General features: G+C 46.3%; 1 protein-coding gene across 1 annotated transcript in view; it reads right to left on the bottom strand.

Annotated features, from left to right (window-relative positions):
• Positions 1-3838, bottom strand: part of LOC125955395 (uncharacterized) — a 6597-nt gene extending 2759 nt beyond the window's left edge. The window contains exons 1-3 of the mRNA XM_049686530.1: positions 3686-3838; positions 771-1016; positions 1-728 (exon numbers count right to left, since the gene is read on the bottom strand). The exon at positions 1-728 is cut by the window's left edge and continues 361 nt beyond it. Coding sequence (XP_049542487.1) covers positions 1-728; positions 771-1016; positions 3686-3838 — 1127 coding nt within the window. The remainder of the gene's footprint in view (positions 729-770; positions 1017-3685) is intronic.
• Positions 3839-22902: the final 19064 nt, after the last annotated feature.

Below are 22902 nucleotides of genomic sequence, written 5' to 3'. Positions count from 1 at the left end.
CTCGCTTTCTTGGCCCGCTTGATCTCCACGGAGAGAGCTTTCTTTGCGCGCTTGAATGTCAAGTGCGCGGACTCTCGCTCGCTGTCCGTCTTGCACCGCTGCTTTCTTCTCCGAGCCCTACGGCACGCTACCCACAGCTCCTGTAGCTTCGGAGTCCACCACGGAGACGAGTTCTTGCGCTTTGGTTGTCCACTGCGTCGGGCCATCGTCACATCACACGCAGTGACCATTGCCGACGTCAAGGCCTCTACGCTGAGGGGTTCAGCGCTGTCGCTGTCGTACCTGCAGAGGGCAGCAGTGAAGAGGTCCTTCTGGAACATGCCGGTCTTCCAGCTTGCCGGTCGCGTGGGCTCAGCCTTGGATCGACATTCAGGAGGGTTGCTTCCCTCACAAGATGGGACCGTTCTCTCCACGGTGTACCATAGTGCGAGATGGTCACTGAAGGTGAAGTCTTCTCGCACCTGCCACTGCATTCCACTTAGCAGTTCGGGGCTGCAAAACGTCAGGTCGATCCACGACTCTCGACCATTCTTTCTGAACGTGCTAGCTCCACCGTCATTCACCAGCACCAGGTTCAGACGACCAATTGCCTCCTCGAGTCGATCTCCGCGCGTGTTATTCGACTTACTGCCCCAGGATGTGGACCACGCGTTAAAGTCGCCAGCCAGTACGATGGGGCGACGATGACGGTCCAGCAGCTCCACTATGTTGTCCAGCATGCGTGCATACTGGTCAAGAGGCCAACGTGGGGGGGCGTAGCACGAACATACTGTCACTCCACCAATCACTGCAGCGACGAATCCCTCGTCCGTTGGTGAAGAAAGCCGCTCCTCGATGATGCACCTTCCACTTGTTACTATTGCAGCTAGGCCACAAGCGTCCTCACACCAGCTGCCGTCCTTGGTGGGGACCTTATATGGCTCGGACAGCAGAGCAATATCGCGCGAGTACCTCTGCATCGTCCTCAGCAGCAGTTCCTGAGCCGCTTCACAGTGGTTAGTGTTCAGCTGCACTACCTGCACTACCGATTTAACGTTTGCATTAAAAAAAGAGACAAAATTTGAATGATGATAAGAAAAAAAACTAAGACAGATTATGGAGATCTGTAAACTACATTTGGAATTTTTATCAGGTAATTTTACCAGTTTACTTATTTTAACAGAATAATGGCCACACCGCTGCATGCGATTGTCCGGTAGGTCGGTACAACTATCCAAACCGCGCAGAAGTACCTGACGAACATAGACATACATGTCAGGAAGCGGAAATACCGTCCGCTGATTCTGGCGGGATCTGGCCGGATCTGGTACTCGAAGCGATCGTTAGATAAGATGGAGTGGTTAATATCGATATGGTACCTAAGTCGATGAACTCGCCCAACGTCCACCAGCTGCATCCCATCGGAAAATTCGCTCCAAATCCACATCGTAGCATTTATTGCAACAACTTTGTGGCGAAAACGGAGAAAGAATTGATAGGAAAACCACAGAAATACCTGGAAAACAAGTGTGCAAACGTGTTATCGACCTTCATGTCGAAAAATCCAGCTAAGTACCGAAATGGTTCTCAGATTTGCGCAGCCAGAATTTTGTGTAAAATGTGATAAAAGACCTTCTGAATGTAGTTTACAGATCTCCATAATTTGTCTAAGTTTTTTTTCTTATCACCATTCAAATTTTGTCTCTTTTTAATGCAAACGTTAATTATTCATCTCCTAGCGAGCGGCATTTTGGTGCGGTCGTACGAAACCGCATATTTCCGCGATCGTTTTGTGTCGAAAACGGGACAACTGCATCATATTCACGGTTAGGAATTTCGTATCGCACCAACGTGAAGTTATAATTTTAAAAATAACAGACGATGGTTATAACAAACCTAAAAAACCTCGCTAGGATGCCGCATTGTATGCAGATGCACGAAGGTCGGACACTGGAAAATAGATTAACGACCGACGCAATAGGCGACAAGTGCATCACTGTATGTGGTAGCATTTAAGGCATGCGGTTTATCCGAAACGTATTTTCTAAATATGTGACTTTTGGAACGAGATCATCCATTTCGATCGCACCTATCGATGATAGGAAACGAAAAGTGTATATAAATCCTTTGGAACTTTGAATAAATCGTCATTCTACTTAGAGAAATCACAGTGTTCTGTTTTATTCTGATAGGAGAACGGCAAACAACGCTAGCGTATGACCCACTCTGTAACTGATTGAATTTTTCAGATTCACAGCGCGATTTCAATCAAATGACCAGGAACTCTCTAATAAGTTATACACGGATACCGGTCTATGCGTTATGCGCAAGCCCCGCTCCGTCGTCTTTTGTTACGATTAGCGTCCTGCCAGCTGAAGTAAGTAGAAGTCCGCGTTCGGCGCGTGGAACGCCTGCGGTTCGAGTCTCCATAAAGTCGCACCTGGATCGCCCCAACCCGTTACACTACGCCTCACGAAATTATTTCAAACGTTAGTGTTTTGCAACGAATCGTACAACAACAACGTAAATCCGCTAAACAGGAAGATGGGGAACATCCTTGCGTATGCTCACGTAGGACTTTTTATCGCTCTTATTCTCTCGTTCAAGCAAAAAGGCAAGCAAAACGTAACCAAACCAAATGATTATGCTATTATGAAACAAAACGTCCTTATATATCGGCTTCACCGATTCTACCAACAAGATACTCGTTTGAAAGGTCTTGCAAGATACTCGTTTGAAAGGTACGTCCCATACGTCCCGTTTGACAAACTAGGTGGAATACTAATGTACGAACCTGAGGAAAGTCCTCAGTAACAGTGTGGGTCTCTCACCCACTAAACCACTAGCTTGGTTTCCCGTTACCGCCCTGTCGCTGTGTGCCTCTTTCGAGATGACTCACAGCGAGGGTGGCAGTGCCGAGGCACTTGCACCGTAACAACACAAGTCTGAAGCGACTAAACTTTTTGGAATGACGTTCTTCAAACCACCTTACATACTCGTCACTCCCGAAATAACGTTGCTCCCAAAACTAAGACGGATCGTGCCTAAGCACCTAAAGGTTGCGCCAAGGCACAGGTTTTTCCCCAGCCACGGTGGGTCTCAAGGTCGATTAAGGATGTCCGAGGAACATCCGCTTATTTTCCCTTTTAACCTCTGCATTTGTTGCTGGTCGTCGCCAGCGGCCTGAGAGCGCTGGAATTCCCGCCATTCCACGCGTAGTCTCTCCATTATGCGGCCAACCCAGTTGCTAGCGGTGCAGAAAGCCGACGCAGGTCGGGCAGACCGGCGACGGCGCACGCTGAATATAGTGAAGATATTTCCTGAAACACACATGTCCCGATAGGGACTGGACGAAGCAAGGGTTGATCTCATCGTACCTACGAGACAGCCATCTCTCGACATTGGGAATTAGACGATACGTCCATCGACCTCTGCCCGCGAACAGGACCCGCGTAACGCAATACCGAAGTGACTACGCTGGCTAGTAACCTCCTCCTCGAGCAATTGATGCCTCCCGCTCCACGCATAATGGCAGAAAGAGCGTTAAGGGCCCCACGCGCCTTAATGGTAGCATGATCAACGTGGCTGCCGAAGGTAAGCTTGCGATCTACCATCACCCCGAGGTACCTAATCGCCTCCTGAGACCGAACCACTAGACCATCGACGTCAATCAATATCTCGCGTGATGGGCGACCTTAAGCCCTACCCCAAACATCCACGTTTGCATCGCTTCGATCGAGCACTCCGTGTTAACCTTCACCTCGCTCAGGCTCTGGCCACTGACCGTCAGGACCATATCATCGGCAAAGCCAACGATCAAAGTCCCGACCGGAAGTCTCAGCCGCAGGACCTTATCCATACATCACGTTCCTGAGTGTTGGCCCTAGAACGGATCCTTGGGGAACGCCAACCGTAAGCTGCACTTCCTGTGGTCCGTCGGTCGGTGTCATAGATCAGTACTCGATCCTCAAAGTAGCTCCGAAGCATGCGGCAAAGGTTGTTGAAAGCGTTCTTCACGTCAATCGTAACAACAGCACAGAACGTTCATCTGAACGTCTTTGAATACGTGCCCTGTTAGCAGATGCAACAACCATTCGAATCGCGTCAACGGTAGACTTTCCACGCCTAAAGCCGAACTGTCTATCGGACAGGCCATTGGCTCCCTCGGTGAACGCCGTCAACCTGTTGAGGATCAGGTGCTCGAGGAGTTTGCCCGTGGTATCCAACAGGCAGATCGGTCTATAGGATGAGGCGTCCCCTGGGTTCGTACTGAGTTTTTGGCAAAAGCAAAAGCTTCTGACGTTTCCAGCGGTCCGGAAATACGCACTCCTCCAGGCACTTTTGAAGCGCCTTCCGAAACATAGCGGGACAGGATAGCAGGGCGATGTTTAGGAGTCCATCCGGACCGGGTGCTTTGCCCGGGACCAGGCGTTGAGCTGCTAGTGGTCACTCCTCATCCGTAACAGGCGCCATCACCTTGCCCTCGACTGCACCGTAGGGTCCGCAGTCGGGCAGGGTATGTCTCCCGAGACACGCTTGAGCCACGGAGGCCCCCGTAAGCATTCCTGAACGCCCCAAACCAGATGTTCGTCTCCGCGTCTTTTATGAGTCGATGGAAGCCGATCCCTATCATGGCCCACTTGATCTTCACGGAGAGAGCTTTCTTTGCGCCCTTGAATGTCAAGTGCGCGGACTCTCGCTCGCTGTCCGTCTTGCGCCGCTGCTTTCTGCTCCGAGCCCGACGGCACGCACCTGTAGCTTCGGAGTCCACCACGGGGACGAGTTGTTGCGCTTTGGTTGTCCACTGCGTCGGGCCATCGTCACGTCACACACAGTGACCATCGCCGACGTCAAGGCCTCTAGGCGCTGTCGCTGTCGTACCTGCATATGTCAGCAGTGAACAGCTCCTTCTGGAACGCTTGCCGGTCTTCCAGCTTGCTGGTCGTATGGGCTCAGCCTTGGATCGACATCCAGGCGGGTTGCTCGCCTTGCAAGATGAGGCCGTTCTCTCCACGCCCTACCATAGGCTGAGATGGTCACTGTCATCTGTGAGAAGGTGAAGTCATCTTGCACCTGCCACTGCTATTCCACTTAGCAGTTCGGGGATGCAAAAGGTCAGGTCGATGCACGATTCTCGACCATTCTTTCCGTGCATACTGGTCAAGAGCACGAACACACTGTTACTCCACCGATCACTGCAGCGGCGAATCCCTCGTCCGTTCGTGAAGTAAGCCGCTCCTCGATGATACACCTTCCGCTTGTGACTATCGCAACTAGGCGTCCTCACACCAGCATGGTTCGGACAGCAAAGCAACATCACGGGAGCTTCACTAGCTTCTCCGCATCTGCTACCGGAAGACGAATCTCCGCCAGGATCTTGAGGTTGTAGAAGCGGCGCAGCTTTACACCGTGTCCAATATATTCTCATACAACTTCAATCGTCTATATTTTCCTAAAGGATGGATCGTGTTTGTTTAATTCGAGCGTTTTTTTGCTAAGAAACTTATATTAATTAATTATAAAAGAAAATTTCGAAATTACTCCGCCCCCAAACTTTCTTTACTAGCTTCAATCGCTTCTCAAACCCATCGCACGCGGCACGGACGACCTTCATAGGCATTGCATATCAAATTTTATTTATCGCTGCTTTGGATTGTATCAAACTGGACAGTTTATGGGAGACCATTCATTCTTCGCTTCAAATCTAGTTAAATTGTTGGACCAAATTCGCTGTGTGCGTCGGCGCTCCATCTTGCTGGAACACATAATCGTTGTTTCCGTACAATCTTTCCATGCTAGCTTTCACCACTTTCTCTTAAACTTTAGTTTTAAGATATATTCAGTTAATTTTTATGCCTTTTTCAATAAAAACTAGGGGTACCTTGACGCGCTTACATTATCCACCTGTGCCCTTCATACTAGCCACAATTTGAAAGTTGGGGATGTTCCTTTGATTATCTGTTACTTCCTTGAAGTTTCTGGGCCACAATGTATCGTTTTGGACATTATGACTTTGCTCTAGAACAAATAGTTTTCACTTGAAAACACAAAGTCTCGGCCAGCGTGCCGAAATCGATTTTTAAAACACAGGCACGTAATGTTTACTTCGTTACTAAAATCAAACCACCAACAGAAAACAGACCAATCCAACTCTCAAAATACTAAGTAAACACTGTAATTTAAAAAAAAATATCGATACTTGAGCTGTAAATGTACCATAACCCAGCAAAAGGCTCCTGCTCGAAAAATCGACTTTACAATATTCTTCCATAACGCTCTAGGCCTATGGACAAAAACCTCTGAGCTCCGACTCGCCTCTTCAGAGGACTAATTGCGCCGTCGTAATGCTATCGGAAACCTGGCTTGACTCGTCACTATCGTCTGGCCTCCTATTCGACCTTTCCTAATTTAGCGTGTTTAGGTGCGATCGCCCGAATCTGAACAGCACCAGATAGAGGGGAGGTGGCGTTCTGATCGTTCGACTAAACTTCGTGCTGCTAGGATCCCCGTCACTTGTTGTTCGCTGGAGATGGTGTGGGTTCAGATCTCCCATCGATCGCGCCCACGAATCTTCTTAGGCGTACTGTCTGTATATCCCCCCTACCTCTCAGCCGATGAGGACACATTTGAGGCCTTAGCAGAGTGCCTGAGCGACGTGTCGGCACGAATGGCCCAGAACGATTTCCTCATCCTTGGTGGTGATTCCAACCAACTCCGGCCGGCTATCCTGCAACGAATCCCGCTTGCCAACTCTAATTCTTGCGCGGTGTTCATGGGCTTGCTACAGCAATCACAACTCCTCCAGATGATCGTGGTGCAGAATTACATGGGAAGGATGCTGGACTTGGTTTTAGTGAACTCCACGTGCGCTCCACTTTTATCGATCCAACCGGCTGCGTTCCAGCTTGTGAACCTGGATCCTTATCACCCTCCTCTATCATTAGTTCTTAAGCTTCCTCTTTCCGCTAGCCCCTCTAACTCCTCTGCTCGTTCCTCGTCTCCCGCTTTCAACTATCACAAAACTAACTACTTCAGATTGTGCGAAATCCTTTCCCACATCGACTGGTCTTTTTTGTTTTTATGTTCGACAGTCGATGAGGCTGTGGCTCAGTTGAACGAAATCTCTATCTCTTTTTTTAACGCCTGTTCTCCACGTTACTATCCTCCTTCCCGTCCTCCGTGGTCGGACAGTACGTTGCGAAGCCTCAGTCGCGACTGCAACCGTGCTAGTCGACGTTACAACAACAATCGGTCAGCCTTTAACAGGACGTTGTTTAAGCTTGCGTCAGCGGCTTATCGCCTGTACAACAGAGGGTGTTACCGGAGGTACGTAGATAATATTCAAGAGCGTTTCTGATCAAATCCGAATTCCTTTTGGAGCTTCGTAAACGCCCGCAGAGGGGGCTATAGTATGCCGAGCTCTATGTTCATGGCTGACAGTGAATCGGACATCTGCACTCTTTTCTCGATACATTTGGCCGGTCTGTTTGACGCTCCGATACAGGACCCATCGGCTCTCGATTCTGGTCTCGCCTACACGCCGTCTGGGGTTTTCTGCGTAAACGACCTCCCGGTTAGCGTTGTATCTGTCGGCAATGCACTCCATAATCTTCGACCATCTACTTAAAACTGCCGCGGTACATAAAAACTGCGCCCCTGTCCTGGCAGCTCCGCAATCGACACTTTTCAAGTTGTCCCTGGAGTCCAAAACTTTCCCGGCCTCCTGGCGTAGAGCACAACTAATTCCCACTCATAAAAAAGGGGACAAGTCATGCGTGGCAAAATACCGGGGGATATCGTTGATCAGTAACTGCAGCAAGGTTTTCGAATCTGTGATCCACCCCGCGCTGTTATCTGCGGTGAGCGCTTGGATCAACCTGCGCCAGCATGGCTTCATGCCGAAACGTTCAACCGTCTCCAACCTCGTGGAATTCGTCTTCTCCACCACGATAAGGCTACATCACGGCATTCAGACGGATGCCATCTACACAGACTTCAAAGCTGCTTTCGACCGTGTTCCACATGCTCTTTTGGTTGCTAAACTCGGTAAGCTTGGGGTATCGCCCAACATTCTAGCATGGCTTCAGTCCTACCTCTCTGGTCGCTCATGCAGAGTAATGGTAGGATCTTCCCTTTCGGTGGAAGTCCTCTGCGATTCGGGCGTCCCCCAAGGTAGTGTTCTTTCTCCTCTTTTATTTATTCCGTTCGTGAATGATATGTGTAACATCCTGCCTCCTGAGGGTCATCTGATGCTGATGCTTTATGCTGATGACCAAAAAATCTATTCTCCAATCCACAGCATCGACGATTGTATTGCCCTGCAAGAAATCCTAGATTCTATTTCCCTCTGGTGTTCAGCCAACTTCCTGCTTCTGTGTCCTGATAAGTGTTCTGTAATCTCTTTCTCTGGCTTTCGTATGATTTCTTTTAACTACCTGCTTAACTCCGTTTCTTTGTCCCTTGTGTTGATTGCTGCTTAACGTTCCGGGAACATATCCAATCAGCTGTGACAAAGGCCTTCAAGACCTTGGGGCTGATTAGGGCATTCTCGCGAGACTTCAACGATCCTGGCTGCTTTAGGTGTCTCTATTGTGCGCTCGTGAGACCAACCTTGGAATACGCAAGCATCGTATGGAACCCGGCTGGTGTAATGCTTATCTCTAAGATTGAGCATATCCAACGGAGCTTCACGCGTATGGTCCTGTGGCGCAAGGGGAGTGCTCCTGCCTTCACGCTATCCTACTCTGCCCGCTGTCAGTTGCTTGGACTGCCGACATTGGGCTTAGACGCACAATAGCGCAGAACCTGTTCATTGGTGGCGTCCTGATGGGTAGACTAGATGTGCCGGGTTTCCTGGCCCGTCTCCCCCTGCACTGTCCATCGCGCACTTTACGCCACCGCTCTCTCTTCCTCGTTCCCCGTCGACGTACCCTCCACGGCACTACGGATCCTCTCCTTCGGTGGCTCCGTAGCTTCAACCTCCTCTATCACTTGTTGGATTTTCACCTCTCTTTCTCTGCTTTTCGTTTCGCCCTCTTCACTGCTCTCAACTCCTCTTCATCGATCGTCGTCTGATCGGAGTCGCGGGATTCTCGCGGGATTGTAGTTTGTTTTGCATCCTTATTCTATTTTTCACCCACCTGTGCCTTTCCCTCTATTATTCATGAGCTCCCGCTTCTTTATTATGTCCTCCTTAGTTTTAAGGCACTGTGTCTAGCCTGACGACGAACACTTTAAATAAATAAATTAAATTAAATTAACAGCTTGTATATTGCGGCGTATTCCTCGTCCTGCGCCGCTTTCACCAGCAGGGCGTTCCCCCTGATCGGTGGTCGGCTTGGCGTGGCCGCCTTCTCTACACACGCTACCCTCTCCTTTGCCACCTTCTTTTCCCTCTTCGATTCTACCACCGTAAAACCGTCCTGTTCTCGACGTTCCTGTCTCTCTTCAGCGAGGAGCTTACCTCCCCGGGTAACCTCTGTCTACGTGCCACTGGTTTCCAACGTCTAAGCAGTGTGTGCCGTGCCGGTTCGTCCGCCGTTATGCGATCCGTAGGTCTGCCAGCTGCAGGACCGCTAGCTGCTAGACGTCGAGCAGGGGTCCTGACTGCCGAGTCTTTGCCAGTGCGATCATCCGGTCCACGGTCCTTCCACTGGCGACTATAGTACGCACATACGTCTCCTCTCACCCGCGACAGTCTCACGCACACGCGACTTCCTTATCAGATAACAACTGATTGCGGGCACTCTTTGCGCGTTTACACCACACGCACAACACTATGCGCAGCTGATCGACCGCGTCGTTTTGTGAAAAAACAAACGGTGTTTCCCCGTTCGGCCACCGATCTCGATGGCTCGCCGAACTATTTGCCAGCTGCTGGTGCACTACGGCTTCCTTGTGAAAGGCATCATTACCCTAGTTTTCGCTGGAAGCACACTTTTCTGCTTACTTTCGCCGGAGCCCGAAGCAAACGCGTATGCTCACTCTCACCTCAAATACACCACCCCCAGGAATTATCTGCGTCAAAATGGTACTCTTAAATCATAAAACTGTCTTTTAACAGATATTCTTCGAGTTGTGGTAGAGTAAGGCGAGGCAAAAGTTCGTGTGGATTGCAAAACCCATCCAGTTAACGTAACAAACTGATGCTGTGATTAGTTGATGTAATAAAAGAGTAAAAACACAGAAACTGTACACATTACTTCGTGAATTACTGGAAAAACGGCTGATTTTAAAGGAACGAACTTTTGCCCCACTTGGGGCGCAAAGGTCGTTTCGAGGGTTGTCTAGAATTATCCATTTTAATCAAACAAATTGTCATTTGATCGAGCTGGCATTTTTACAGTAGAAAGATAAACAGTTCATGAATAATTCAGTGCATTTTTTTCAGTTGTAACTTTATTTAATTTTTTTAATAAAAATAAAAATCCACTAAGCCCTAACTTTTGCCCCACCTTACGCTATGTATTCTTCGCTCAATCTTAAACTGGTAATACAGGATTTTACTCTATACTGCTAACACCTGTCGAGCCTAGGCTTGAGGTTACGGGGCACCGGTCATCAGAGCGGGATGGTGTTTGTCCTTCTGGAGCCGAAATACCGATCTTGCCTTGAGGAGGTTCTTTCGATCTTCGTCTTCGACCGGATTGGGGGCTCTTGTTATACTAAAGTTTGACCCCATCCATACGATAGGATGCGCGGTTTCGCCTCCGTTCCTCCCCCAAAGTGGCCAAAGTATGTCGAAAATATGGTGAAAGGGTTTAGAATCCTTTTTCGTTGTCGACACACATGACGTTTGAGAAGTCACACATGACGAGACCAAATTTCTTGAGCATCAGATTGCCCAACGACTGGTGCGTATCGCACGCCGGACTGCAAGAACACATGCTTTAATCTCAAACCCTGATGTTGTTCTCTCTCCTCTCCTCCTGCATGGGCCAAAACCTTATATTTCTTCATTCGATGATCATCATCTGCCTCATAATTTTGCTTGATTCTGCGAGCAACACCGAGCAGCATGAGTTTCATTACAATCTGTACGAATTGATCGTCGTACTCTTATCGATGTATGATGTCTGGGAAAGTGTCAACTTGTAAAGGCTTTGGAGCAGAATGTACGATTCGTGGTAGATAATGCTCGTTTATTTGCTCTTCGTTTCAGTTGATTGTGCTAGTATTGTTCATGAAGGTTTCAGCGAACGATGGCAGTATCCGAATCTTGGCAAACTGTATCTTTATTATTATGCTTCATGGATGTATCTTCCCGGTGCCGCAGTGCAATCTACCGTTCTTCATAGAATCACTCTTATCAGAACACACTTATGAGAACCTTTCGATAATTAGCGAATAGGTTAGTTACAATTGTTTCTGAATTAATACAAGTATTAGTATTAATGCGTTTAGATATTATGCAATACTGCTGTCGTCTTCAGCTGAATGTTGTGTTACGCCGAGGGAGTGAATTTGAATTCTACTTTGAAGCATTAGTAACTGCGTTAGTATGATCAAGTTATTTATTTGCCCTCTACGAGCGTTGTAGCGTTTTAGCTTAGCATTAATATTAGGCTAGAAAACGAAAATGATAGAGGTTGATGAATGAATTTTTGAAAATATACAGTATGAAAAAAAAGTTTATCCACCCCTGCAAGAAGTTTACGTTTTGGCTGTTTTCTCCAAACATCTATATCAAAAAATAAAAAAACGCAAAAAGAATAAAAAAACAAATCTATTGAAGATTAGTTTTTTATTCTTCTTTTTTTTTTTGCTTTTTACTTTTTGGAAAATAACCCACTAGCAAAAAAGATTTTACAAATATAGACGAGTAAGGTATAAAAACCATGCCAAAAAAGTTTATCCATCCTTTCATGTTTGTCTTGTTTAATATTACACATCACCTCCATCGGAGCTAGCCACGGCTGCCACTGGTCCGTTAGGGTTGGTTATGAAGGGAGCCGACAGCATCCTGGCTCTGGTCCGGGATAAGAAGAGCGGGGTCCAGCTGGAGGTGGCCAAGTTGGCGATCCAGCTGATCCAGGATCTTAGAGCCCTGGAAAGGCAGCAGCAGACAGAAGTAAGGAGCGTAGAGTGCCAAACCGTGCTCGTGGAAAGTCCCTCGCATCGGCAAAAAGTGGATCATTTGCGTCCGTTGTGCAGGACAATAAGCACAAGAAGGCTGCGGAATCAAAGGCGGCGAGCAAGAAGAGACAGAGGAGCTCGCTAGGGGAGGCGGCTCCCAGCAAACGGGAGCGCAAGGAGGAGGAGAGCTCTTCTCTGCCTGCGTGGTCATGCCAGGAGCTTGGACTACACCACAGTTGTCCAAGATGTCCTTGGAGAAGCGGCCACAGTAACGGCCCTAACTCAGAGAAGAACCGACCAGTGTCGCGGTCTCTACGAGTCAACAACAGAGAAACAGAGAGCAACAACAGAGTACAGGATGCAGTATGCGAGCTGCTGAACTTGAAGGAAGCGCCAGTCGTTAAGCTGCGTAGCTTCCTCCGGCGAACTAAGATAGCGGAAATCATTCTGCCCAGGCGACGAAACTCGTCAAGGCTGGCAAGCTGCGGGTGGGATGGAGCGATTGCCCTGTGCGAATCGTTTCAAAGCGTAATCCATGCTCGTGATGCTGGGAGTGGGGTCACCACAAGAGCGACTGTAAAGGGGTGGATCGATCCACCAAATGCAGAAGGTGTTGCGCGGATCGCATGCGCATCTTGCCAAGTAATTCAAATTAACTTGAACTATTGTGAGGCTGCGCATGACCTACTGAAACAGCGCATGAGAGAAACGGGGTGCGATCTTGCGATAATTGCCCAGTTGTATGAAGTCCCTGAAATGGACGGAAACTGGGCGACCGACAGTGGCAGGTTGGCGGTTGATTTTTCACAAAACTCGAGATGGGGCGTCGTGGACTGCTTGTATAGTTTCTTGGGATAATCTTTATCGTGTGATCTACTCACCTCGAGCGTTGCAGAGAAAAGAGACCGATCTTCCGCTAGCGCGGAGCGATTAGCCTTATCATTTGGTGAGTGCAGGGCCGCCCACGCTCTCAGCACTCACCTGGGCCTTTTTCAGCCTGGGCGCATCCGGATCAACCGCGTGCCCGAAATGACACCTGACGGTTGACCCTTGCCCAGGAGACCACCGCCGCTACAAGATCGTCATCAGGGTTGTAGTTGCGGTGGAGCCCACTTATTCGTGCAGTACGCGTTCGTACTGCACCAGCGGTAGTAATGGTTAGAGGGAAGTACCCGATCCAAGAGGTGGAGGACAACAGTCATGAGGGATTCGTCGTAGTAAAGGTCGGAAGTGTATATGTGTGTACCGTCTATGCTGGAGGAAATGCAGGACGTGCTATCACAGTACAAACCACTACTGATTGCCGGCGACTTTAATGCGTGGTCGACCACGTGGGACAGTAGGCTTAATAAACCGAGAGGCGATAGTCTGTTGGAAACTATTGCGAGACTAGATGTCCTATTGGCCAATCAAGGGAATACCAGGACTTTCAGCAAGAACTGTCGAGAGTCGATCATCGACATCACGTTCTGTAGTCCGGTGTTAGCCCAAGACATGCATTGGCGGGTCAGTGAGGAGTATACGTACAGCGACCATTTTGCAGTGCGATATACGCTTCAGTGCTCAAAAGCAGGAAATAGCCCCTGCGAGGTGGGAAAACGCAAGAAGGAGCGGGCTTGGAGAAATGCGTTTTTCGACAAGAATCTCTTCAATGAGTTTCTCAAATGGTCATATGACGGAACGTGCCTTAGCCCCAAGGAACTAACCGAAACCATGACTAGGGCATGTGATGCTACAATGCCGAGGAAAACTACGGCCTCGAGGGGCAAGCGCCAAGTGCCTCCATGCCAGAAGAGATATGCAACGTGCCAAACTGGCAACAGATAGGGTATCCAAGCAAATCGTCTATAAGGCTGTACGGGCAACACTGAAAAGACGGATTGCTACTACCACGGAAGAGACCTTCCGTAGGTTAAACAGGGAGGCAGAGCTAGATCTATGAAGAAACTCAAAGGTCCGAGTGTTCCACGAGAAACTTACCCTGAGAGACTTGGTGCAATCGTCAGCTAGCTATTTCCAACACACCAGCAATTTATGTGGCCCTCAATGCCATACAACAAAGAGGAGCAAGTGGAGTGCGCAAAGATAACGATCGGCGAACTACAGCAGGCGGCCAGGCGTATGATGCCGAACAAAGCTCCCGGGCCTGATGGCATCCCGAATATAGCTTTGAAAACTGCTATAGAGGTATGTCCCGATCTTATCATGAAAACAATGCATAAAATGTCTGGATGATTGTAGCTTTCCCGTTGGAGTATGCGGCTAACAAAGCGAGGAATTCTTTGAATGCTCTCACTGGTATGCTGCATAGATCAGGGGGCCTTTCCGGCTCCAAGAGGAGACTGCTGGCGACTGTAGTGTCATCTACACTACGGTACGCAAGCCCAGTCTGGGGTGTAGCACTGAGAAAACCCACCAACAGGCTGATTCTAGACCGCGTGCACTGGCTCTTAGCGATCAGGGTGGCGAGCGCTTTCCGCACCGTCTCACTAGAGGCAGTGTGTGTGATATCGGGTATGATGCCAATCACTTTAGTGATCATGGAAGATATCGAGCGCTACGCTAGGAGAAACACTCCAGGCAGTCGATATGGGCAGCAAAATTCGATGCCAGTCAATGGGATGCAGGCAAAAGCGGTCGATGGACGCATCGCCATATCCCAGAAATCGGTCGATGGGTGACCAGAAAACATGGGGAGATTAATTTCTATTTAACCCAATTCCTATCAGGAAACGGTTATCTTAGGGATTATTATCTGTATGTCGCTAACCATATCGGCCATTGTGGCTAAAGGCTACCGAAATCACTCAATCCGTGTGGATGGTGACCGAGATCGAGCGTCGGACGCATCTTCCCGTAAAACTCCGACGTTGCGGAAGGCTGGCTTCACATCATCGTGTCCCTTCGAACAACCCAAGTGGCCAAAGTGTGGCGACGTCAAAGGGGGGTGCACACTGGGAGATCATCCGACTCGATTGGATCTCCCTCCAATCGTTAGCGAAGCAGCAGCTCCGTTCGCTTGGTGTTCAGGTACTCCGGCTACCGTGTCTCGAGAGCACCTGAGACAGATGGAAATCCACCGAGCCATGCCTCCGTGTCACCCATGGTTCCACTTCTGGGAGAATTATGTGTTGCCTGACTTCCTGCATTGCTGCTGACGCACTCCACCTCTGCTGCCACAGGAGTAACGTCTGCTGCTGTTCCTGATCATTCTTTTACCATCCCAGTCAGAAGACTAGCTACCGTACACTAGAAAGAGCAGTATGGCAATCAGCTTCATGATTGCGCTCCTCATAGCTCTGGTCACGTCAGTATACTCCGTATGACTCTCAGCTAGTTCTGGTGAGGTGGTCATGAATAACAGCGCCAAGGTACTTGATCCTCGTACCAGTCCTTACCATGCACTCGCCGACTACAAGCATAATGAGCTGATATCAATTTTTTGCACGGTTGATGACTACAGGGAGTGCTGTTCCAGCCAGCTCTGAAAGCGGCACACGCGTCCTCTTGCTGTGGCCTCTCTGTCATGTGTCACCGCACCCGCTTGATCTCCCTCGATGGAAGATTCACACTGTACGGAGATACGATCCCGTTGGATCATTTTCCAAGCCTGACTATACGCTCTAGATAGGCGAATGCGTAAAGTTCCTCTATACTCTAAGCATATCAAAAGCTTTAGTAAAATTGGCACAAAAGGCCTCAAAATCTTTTCGTTTGTCCCTTATGCCAGTTTACAACATTAATCAGAGTGGCGGGGATTGAAGCAGAAGCAGCAGAATACCTTTAAAGAAAAACGTTTGCTGTTTCCAGAACTAGGTCACCGTCGAATTCGTCCTTTTCGTCTGATCGTCTTCGTCGATCTCGGTTCGAATTATTAGCTTGCGAGGTTGACGTTCAATAAGTAAATTTATTAGAGAAAAGACGGCAAGCAACTTACATGGAATTACGTGAGTTTTCGATCAAATTAGCCCATATTCCTGCTACAATGATAGAGTAGAGCAATCGCGCTAATTTATAACATCTATAAAAACTAGGTATAGACTGTCTAGACGATGTAAATGTAACATTTACATTCACCAAGTTACATTCAAACCAAATGGACTGTAAATCGGCACACTTTAAACCCGTTTTTCTTGGTTGACCGTTGCTATATCAAAATGGTGCTAAGGAATCAAACAGAGGGTGTGTATGAAGGGATGTACTCATTTGCTTTTAATGCGGTTGGATTGAGATTGATATCGGAATGATACCATAATCTGCAGCCCCAACGAGAGGCAACGCAGGTCAGATCGTTATCGAGAATTCACAATGCCCGACGTTGGCCAACAAATTATCAACATTTCTGGGAAAAATGACTAAACAAGTGCGTAGGTTGGACATCGCAATGACGAGCGCATTCCGCACCGCAGCACTTCAGAACGTGATGTTTGTCTAGGTGGAAACACCAGACGCCACCACCAGAGATCAGCACTAAGCCCTAGCGACAGGAAAGGGAACGGCAGTGCGTGAAATCTGATCACGAGCACGCGGCCTTCAAAGTGGCCGTGATTTCGATTAGGAGGATTAGTCGTTCTTCTTATCGTTGACGACTTCTCTGCTTACGCATGCCACATTCATCATAGTTTGCGAGTGACTCCGTAGAAAACAAAGTCACTTATTTTTTTATCACGACAGCGATTTTTGAGATTAGTTGGTATGGATTTGGAACAAAGACTTAACTGGAAGGAATTAGATAGTAATTTCGAGACGACTTGCGTCAGCCTGAACGAAAGTGGGATTTAAGCAATTTTGACATGGGTAGCACAGTAAGGAACTACTTTAAAGTTAACACGTTGAATTCACCATTCGTTTTGGATACGCTACTTATACACTTCTCCACAAATGGATAGAAAAAGCTACTCCTAATGATGCAACTTGATCCCAACAGAATATGTTTGAGATTTATTTGGGGGAAAGTGAGCAAACCACAAATAAACAGTCTTGAGGGATGAGGGGCAACAATAAGAGAATATATAGAATACTATTTTAGCAAATTACACGCAAAACTTTGTCAATTCCAAGCCACGCCGATTGGTTGAACGCATAAAATCAAAACCAAACACTAACAAATTAAAAAATATTAGTAAATGACTCTTATAATATAATTGAACCTAACATACTCCAGCCACCAACACCCGAAAGCATCGATTCAAGCGAAACTTAGGCGCTATCAGTAAAGATAAGCCTTATCTTATCAGTAAGATAAGAATAACATTGGATTTCAATATAAAAGATGGTCCTGTCCGTCGCATAACTGTAGTACAGACAAATCAGTCACTCTACGTCTTACAGTACGAGCAATAGCGTAGAGAAGCGAAGAACACTGATTGGAATCGGCGTAAGAGGCGTACGTGCGCGCGTGGTTTCTTCATCGCTTGAGGCTCCAAGAGTTCTGTACTTTATTTAGCGTGCGTCCATTACTTTAACAAAGTGGTACCGAATGTGCACGTTCAAGATAGATTCGTTATACCTAGCAGTGCAAACGGGTTAGCACTGGGTTGTGTCTAATCGGGCTGATTTCTACGATTTCATCGCGTATTCATCTTTGGCGGACAGTTTCGTAAGTTTCTTAATTAAGTTAAGACTTGCTTAGTTTAATGGATGGACCCTGTTTTTAAACGCCAACAAAACTATCTAGTGCTAACAAAAATGGTATCGATAGGTAAAAAATGTTCTGTGGGAGGCAACTTTTCTTTGTTTAAAGCTTTTGAGTAGTGTATGTTTTTGTTAAAACATTTTCCTTTTTTTTATTAAACATTTTTTTGTTAAACATTCCCATATTTATTTACAAGGAAGCAATAGATAGAAAAAAATGGACAGGTATTTCCTCCTGTCCTGGAACCTGGGGTGCTCGGTGTTTAAACATATGTTGTTAAACATAGCTTCGGATCCGATAATTAAAATACTTAACTGTTTACAACTGTTGTGTTTATGAATCATAGATTAGAAGGACGCATGAAGCAATGGGCCTGTTGGGGTCTGTTGAAACTTTAAAAAACAGAATGTTGCGTTAGGTTCTATCCCTCATACTTTTATGCTGAGGGATTGATGAAGAGACGAATGGCAGGGCTAGCAGAGAGTTTTTTAAAGAGTAATAGTAAGTTCTCATTGATAAAAAAAACTACAGTTTGTTTCATAATGATAGACCCTGTTTTTCAATGCCGCGCTCATTATATAGCGCCTGAAAAATAGTTAAAAAACTATAGAAAACTCTCCTATCATCCTTGTTCATATTCAAGGGCCCTCAGTGACTTTCTACTAGCATGCTATACATGGGTTTCGCAGCTAAGCTTGCGATCTATCATCACCCCAAGGTACTTGTTCGATTCCTGAGACCAAACCACAAGCTCATTGATCTCAATCGATTTCTCTTGCGGACCACTAACCAGCATTCTCTCGGTTTTGTGACCTCAAGCCCTACCCCAGACATCGACGATTTCACTGCATCGACCGACCGTTTCGTGTTAACTTTAACCTCCGTCAGGGTCCGTCCCCTGCCCACGATGCTGACTTAGTCGACACAAAGTTCCATTGGGCTTCATGTTCCGGAGTATTGAGCTAAGGACGGATGCTTGACGAATATCAACCGTAATCTGAATTTCCAGAGATTTGAGAAGCTAGTCAGGATGCGGCACATGTTATCGGGAATCTTAATCCCGTCCGGTTAAAGGCGTTCTCTACGATGATCGTGACAATAGCGCAGTACCAGTTGAATTCGCAGTTTAGTATTCGCAGAAACAATTTCGAGCGCCATATTTAATAAGGTAATAAACAGGACCTCCTCCTCCTAAAATCAAACTGGCTTCCAGGCAGGGCCCCGGACTCCATCAAGCTATTCAGTATTAGACGCTCTAGGAGTCCCTGTCCGTGGTGTCTAGCAGACATATCAGCTGGTAGGACAAGGCGTCTTTAGAGTTCCTGCCAGGTTTTAGCCACAGCAGAAGCTTCTGTCGTTTCCATCGGTCTGGAAACACGACATTATCCAGGCACCTTAGTAGCGCTCTCCGGAACATTTCGAGATAGCACTGCTCACAGTGTACAATAGGCCTGTCAACCTTGCTGTTGCATGAATGGTGCACTAACTTTTATCATCGGTGACACCGGGTAGAGATTTAGCAGCGATCTCAGAGAGCAGCCAGTCAATCCGTCAGCTTCTAAACCTTGCAGAGAAACTCGTCAATCAGCTGGTACTTTCTGTGTCTTGGCGAGCACCGTATCAGGCTTCTCAGTTCGAACGCAATCCCGTGTAACATGCTTTCGTGGTCGCATATGTAACGACATTACTTTCTTTTCTTTTTTTTCGCCTTCTAACCCAGCTTTCTTGTATGCCGATTGATTCGAAGAAACTAGGAAAACTTGCTGTAGCTGCTTGTACGAGTTATTCGAAGCATCAAATGGCGCCTTCAGATCCATCCTTGCCCTCTGAGGGCAAAAAGGTTCACGAGCATCACGATTCTCAAAAAGTCGAAAGCAATCTATCGGGACTGAAACATGCGCTCCATGGAACATCGTATCAATTGAAGCTTGGGATAGTTGTTTGCTTGGCAAATGCTAAAAAGGCTTTCGACCCGGCCAACGGCTTCAGTTTCGCGGTCGCTGCGGAGGATCCTACAGCTGGAAAGTTCGATGACATCGTGTATAACTTCGAAGATGGCGAAAAGAAAGGAATACTAAAGATACAAGTCAAACACAAACTGGGATCGCCTGCCCCCAACATAACGGTGAAGGATTTCACTACCAATAGCGATACGAAGAATCCCTTTGCTATTCTAAAGTACTTCACCTCATTCTGTGATCAACAACAATCGACAACCGATCTGGAAGGATTTATCATATGCACCAACGCTGATATAACCGACAAAGCAAAGGAAATGTGGAAAGCAGTCGATCCAGCTGTCACGGACGATTCAACAACATCTCTGGATTCCTATGTCTCATCGTTATTCGATAGAGTTGGAGGTAAATACTATCAATTGGACTACGATAAACTATGGGCTGCGGACGGTACGTTTAGCAATTTTCATCAACTATTACGGAAATGTTCCAAGCGTGCTAGACTAGCAAAGCTATTGGTCGAAGCTACTAAACCCAACAAGAACATAACGAACAGCAATTCTCTCTTTAAAGAGTATCGTCAAGCCATTTTGAATGTAATAGAGAGGAAGATAGATGAAGCTTCAACGAGTGATTCATACGGGTTTACAAAAGAATTTCTGGATTCATCCTTCTTCAACTCAATGCCAGGATATGAAGCATTTAGACAAGAGTTTGAAGATCAATATAGAGAAGAATTCACGATCGAGGGATGTGTATGGGATGATTTGAAATTGAAACGGGTCCATGTTTCGAAACCATTTCTGTTGGATGAAAAAAATCAATATTCTTCCACAGATTCATTCCCAGATGATAATGCGGATGATTCCTTCAAATTGTTTTGTGATCGGTTTCGTCTGTTTTGTGGCACTTACAGTGAGCAAGGGTTGGATGACGCAATAGCAGAAATTTGGAGAAGCTTGCATGTTGATTATGATCACATGGCTATTGGTCAATGGAAAAGATGTCTTGAAGAGAAAGTAGCTACCAAAATACTATTTAAAACCAATTTTGATTGGCTGATGGATCCATTTGCCAAACCATTGCATTCAGAGGATATAAAAAAGGATTTCGAAAATATTGAAAACATTCTATCACACATCAAATTAAAGAGTATTTCAGATAAATTACGCAGAAAAGTTGTGACATCGCCATTTCGAATAAGTCACAACGTTCTTAAAGCTTCTAGCTTATACAAGCGAGTTGAAACAGAAAGCTTTCTGCAGCTTGAGGCATACGACATTCCTTTCGGGGCGACGGTAATATCAGGCATTTTGCACCTACAGAGTAAAGAACCGATTTTCCTCGAAGAATCGGATTTCCTTATCGATTCCAAACAAGCGGAGAGCATTATTTTTTCCCTTTCTCTACACACCAAATGTTTAATAATCATCTGTAATGGAATGGATACTGTGCGAGTAGATATGTTTAAGAATTATGAAATGCAAGTGTTTCTTATCAAGAAACCCAGCAACAACCAATTAGGAAAGCAAGTAAAATCAGTTGACCTTAGTGGGTTTCGTGTAAGTGACTTGATCGAAGAATCATTGAATCAGTTTCTTTGTGAAACCATTCCTATATGTACTACAACTATTTTGTCGTCCAAGATATTCCAGAGCAATGTCCAAGATCTTCCAATTGAGGAGGTTTTAAAAGGTTTGGATTGGGGAAAGCAAATGGAAGAGAATAACGAAATTGCGAAGAAATATCGTGAAATCGAAAGTACTTATGTTCATCGTCCTTGGGTTGATGAGAAAAGTAACCTCCAAGCAGAGAACAGATGCTGGAGAGAAGATTCCCCCGTACTGAAAAGCATAAAAGAACCTCACAAGGAAGGAATGAGCATCAAGGAAATAACGGAAAGTTTAAAGAAAGAAGAGACTTTTGTTAAAATGTTCGGGAAGGGAGATAATCCAGAGGAAAAACGCGAACCAATCGTTGGTGACGAAGTAAAGAAAGTGTTGATATTGTTAGGAGAAGCAGGACAAGGAAAGTCAACCAACATCACATGGTTGGCTTGGCATTTGCGAAAACGAAATCCTTCATCCTGGATTATTCGATGTAACTTATCCGATCATTGTTCTGACTTCAAACCATTTACACTTGGCCCAAAGAAAGGGGCTAGAAAGGTTATCGATGAAACCGAAGCGATGAGAATGCTGTATAAACTGCTTCGTTCATCACTTCAACTAGACCGAAAATTAGCTGAGAAGTGTTCAAAATATTTACTTCTTTCCGATGGAGAAGCAAATGTGAGTGAAGATCTGACACTAAATAACGGTCTACCCTTAAATAGTGCAATCCAACTGCTCGTATTCAAAGAAAAATTTAATGCAGGAGAAATAGCGTTGCTGTTAGACGGGTTTGATGAAATAGCACCTCATTATAAAGAGGTAGTGTTCCAGTTTGTCTCTTATTTTGAAGTATTTAAAGGAATAGGGAAAATATATCTCACCAGCCGCCCGTATGGTTTCAAAGAGCAATTTGGAAAGGCATTCAAAGATCCTTCATTTTTCAAATTGAAACCTCTATCGCTTCAGGATAAAGGATCAATTCTATTTAAGATGATGAACGTGGAATGGAACAATCGAAATACTGACAATGAAGAGGTATCTGATTTCTATAAATCGTTGTGTATAATGCTACTATTAAGTTTAGGTAGCATGAGTGATGTTCCATTAAACCTGATGATGGCTGTAGACATTCTGGGGGATCATGTTTTTCATAATGAAACTATAAACCAACAGCTTTCTTCTCAAACATTCAATATACAGCAGCTTGAGCCGATCATACATTTATCAAAGGCGTCGTTTACCGTGGAAGAGTTTGTGAAGGTAAAGATCCGACAACTTCTCTACGACAAAAATGGGGGAGATAAAAATGTAGCATATAAACCAGAAGAAATTGAAAGATTTGAGAGGACCATAGATGAAGTGAAACTGCTCCATGGATTAATGGCATTACGGGTGTTGTTCAACGAGAAGGAGCGGAATATTATCTTATCGGCAAATGAGGTCCGAGAGGCTGAGGATTACATGGATAAAATACATGAAGGCAGTGAAAAAACTGGAATAATTCATAGCATGGGTGCTGGGAGAATAAACTTTATTCATCGTACATTCGTTGAATACTTGGCTGCTTGGTGGATTATCAAGCGACAAAAGAAAGGGAATCAACAATACAGGAAAAAGATATCTTGCCTTGAGTCGTTCTGGG

The sequence above is a fragment of the Anopheles darlingi genome, chromosome 3 (genome assembly GCF_943734745.1).
Source record: "Anopheles darlingi chromosome 3, idAnoDarlMG_H_01, whole genome shotgun sequence".
Classification (NCBI taxonomy): domain Eukaryota; kingdom Metazoa; phylum Arthropoda; class Insecta; order Diptera; family Culicidae; genus Anopheles; species Anopheles darlingi.
This window is presented reverse-complemented; position numbering and strand designations above follow the sequence as displayed.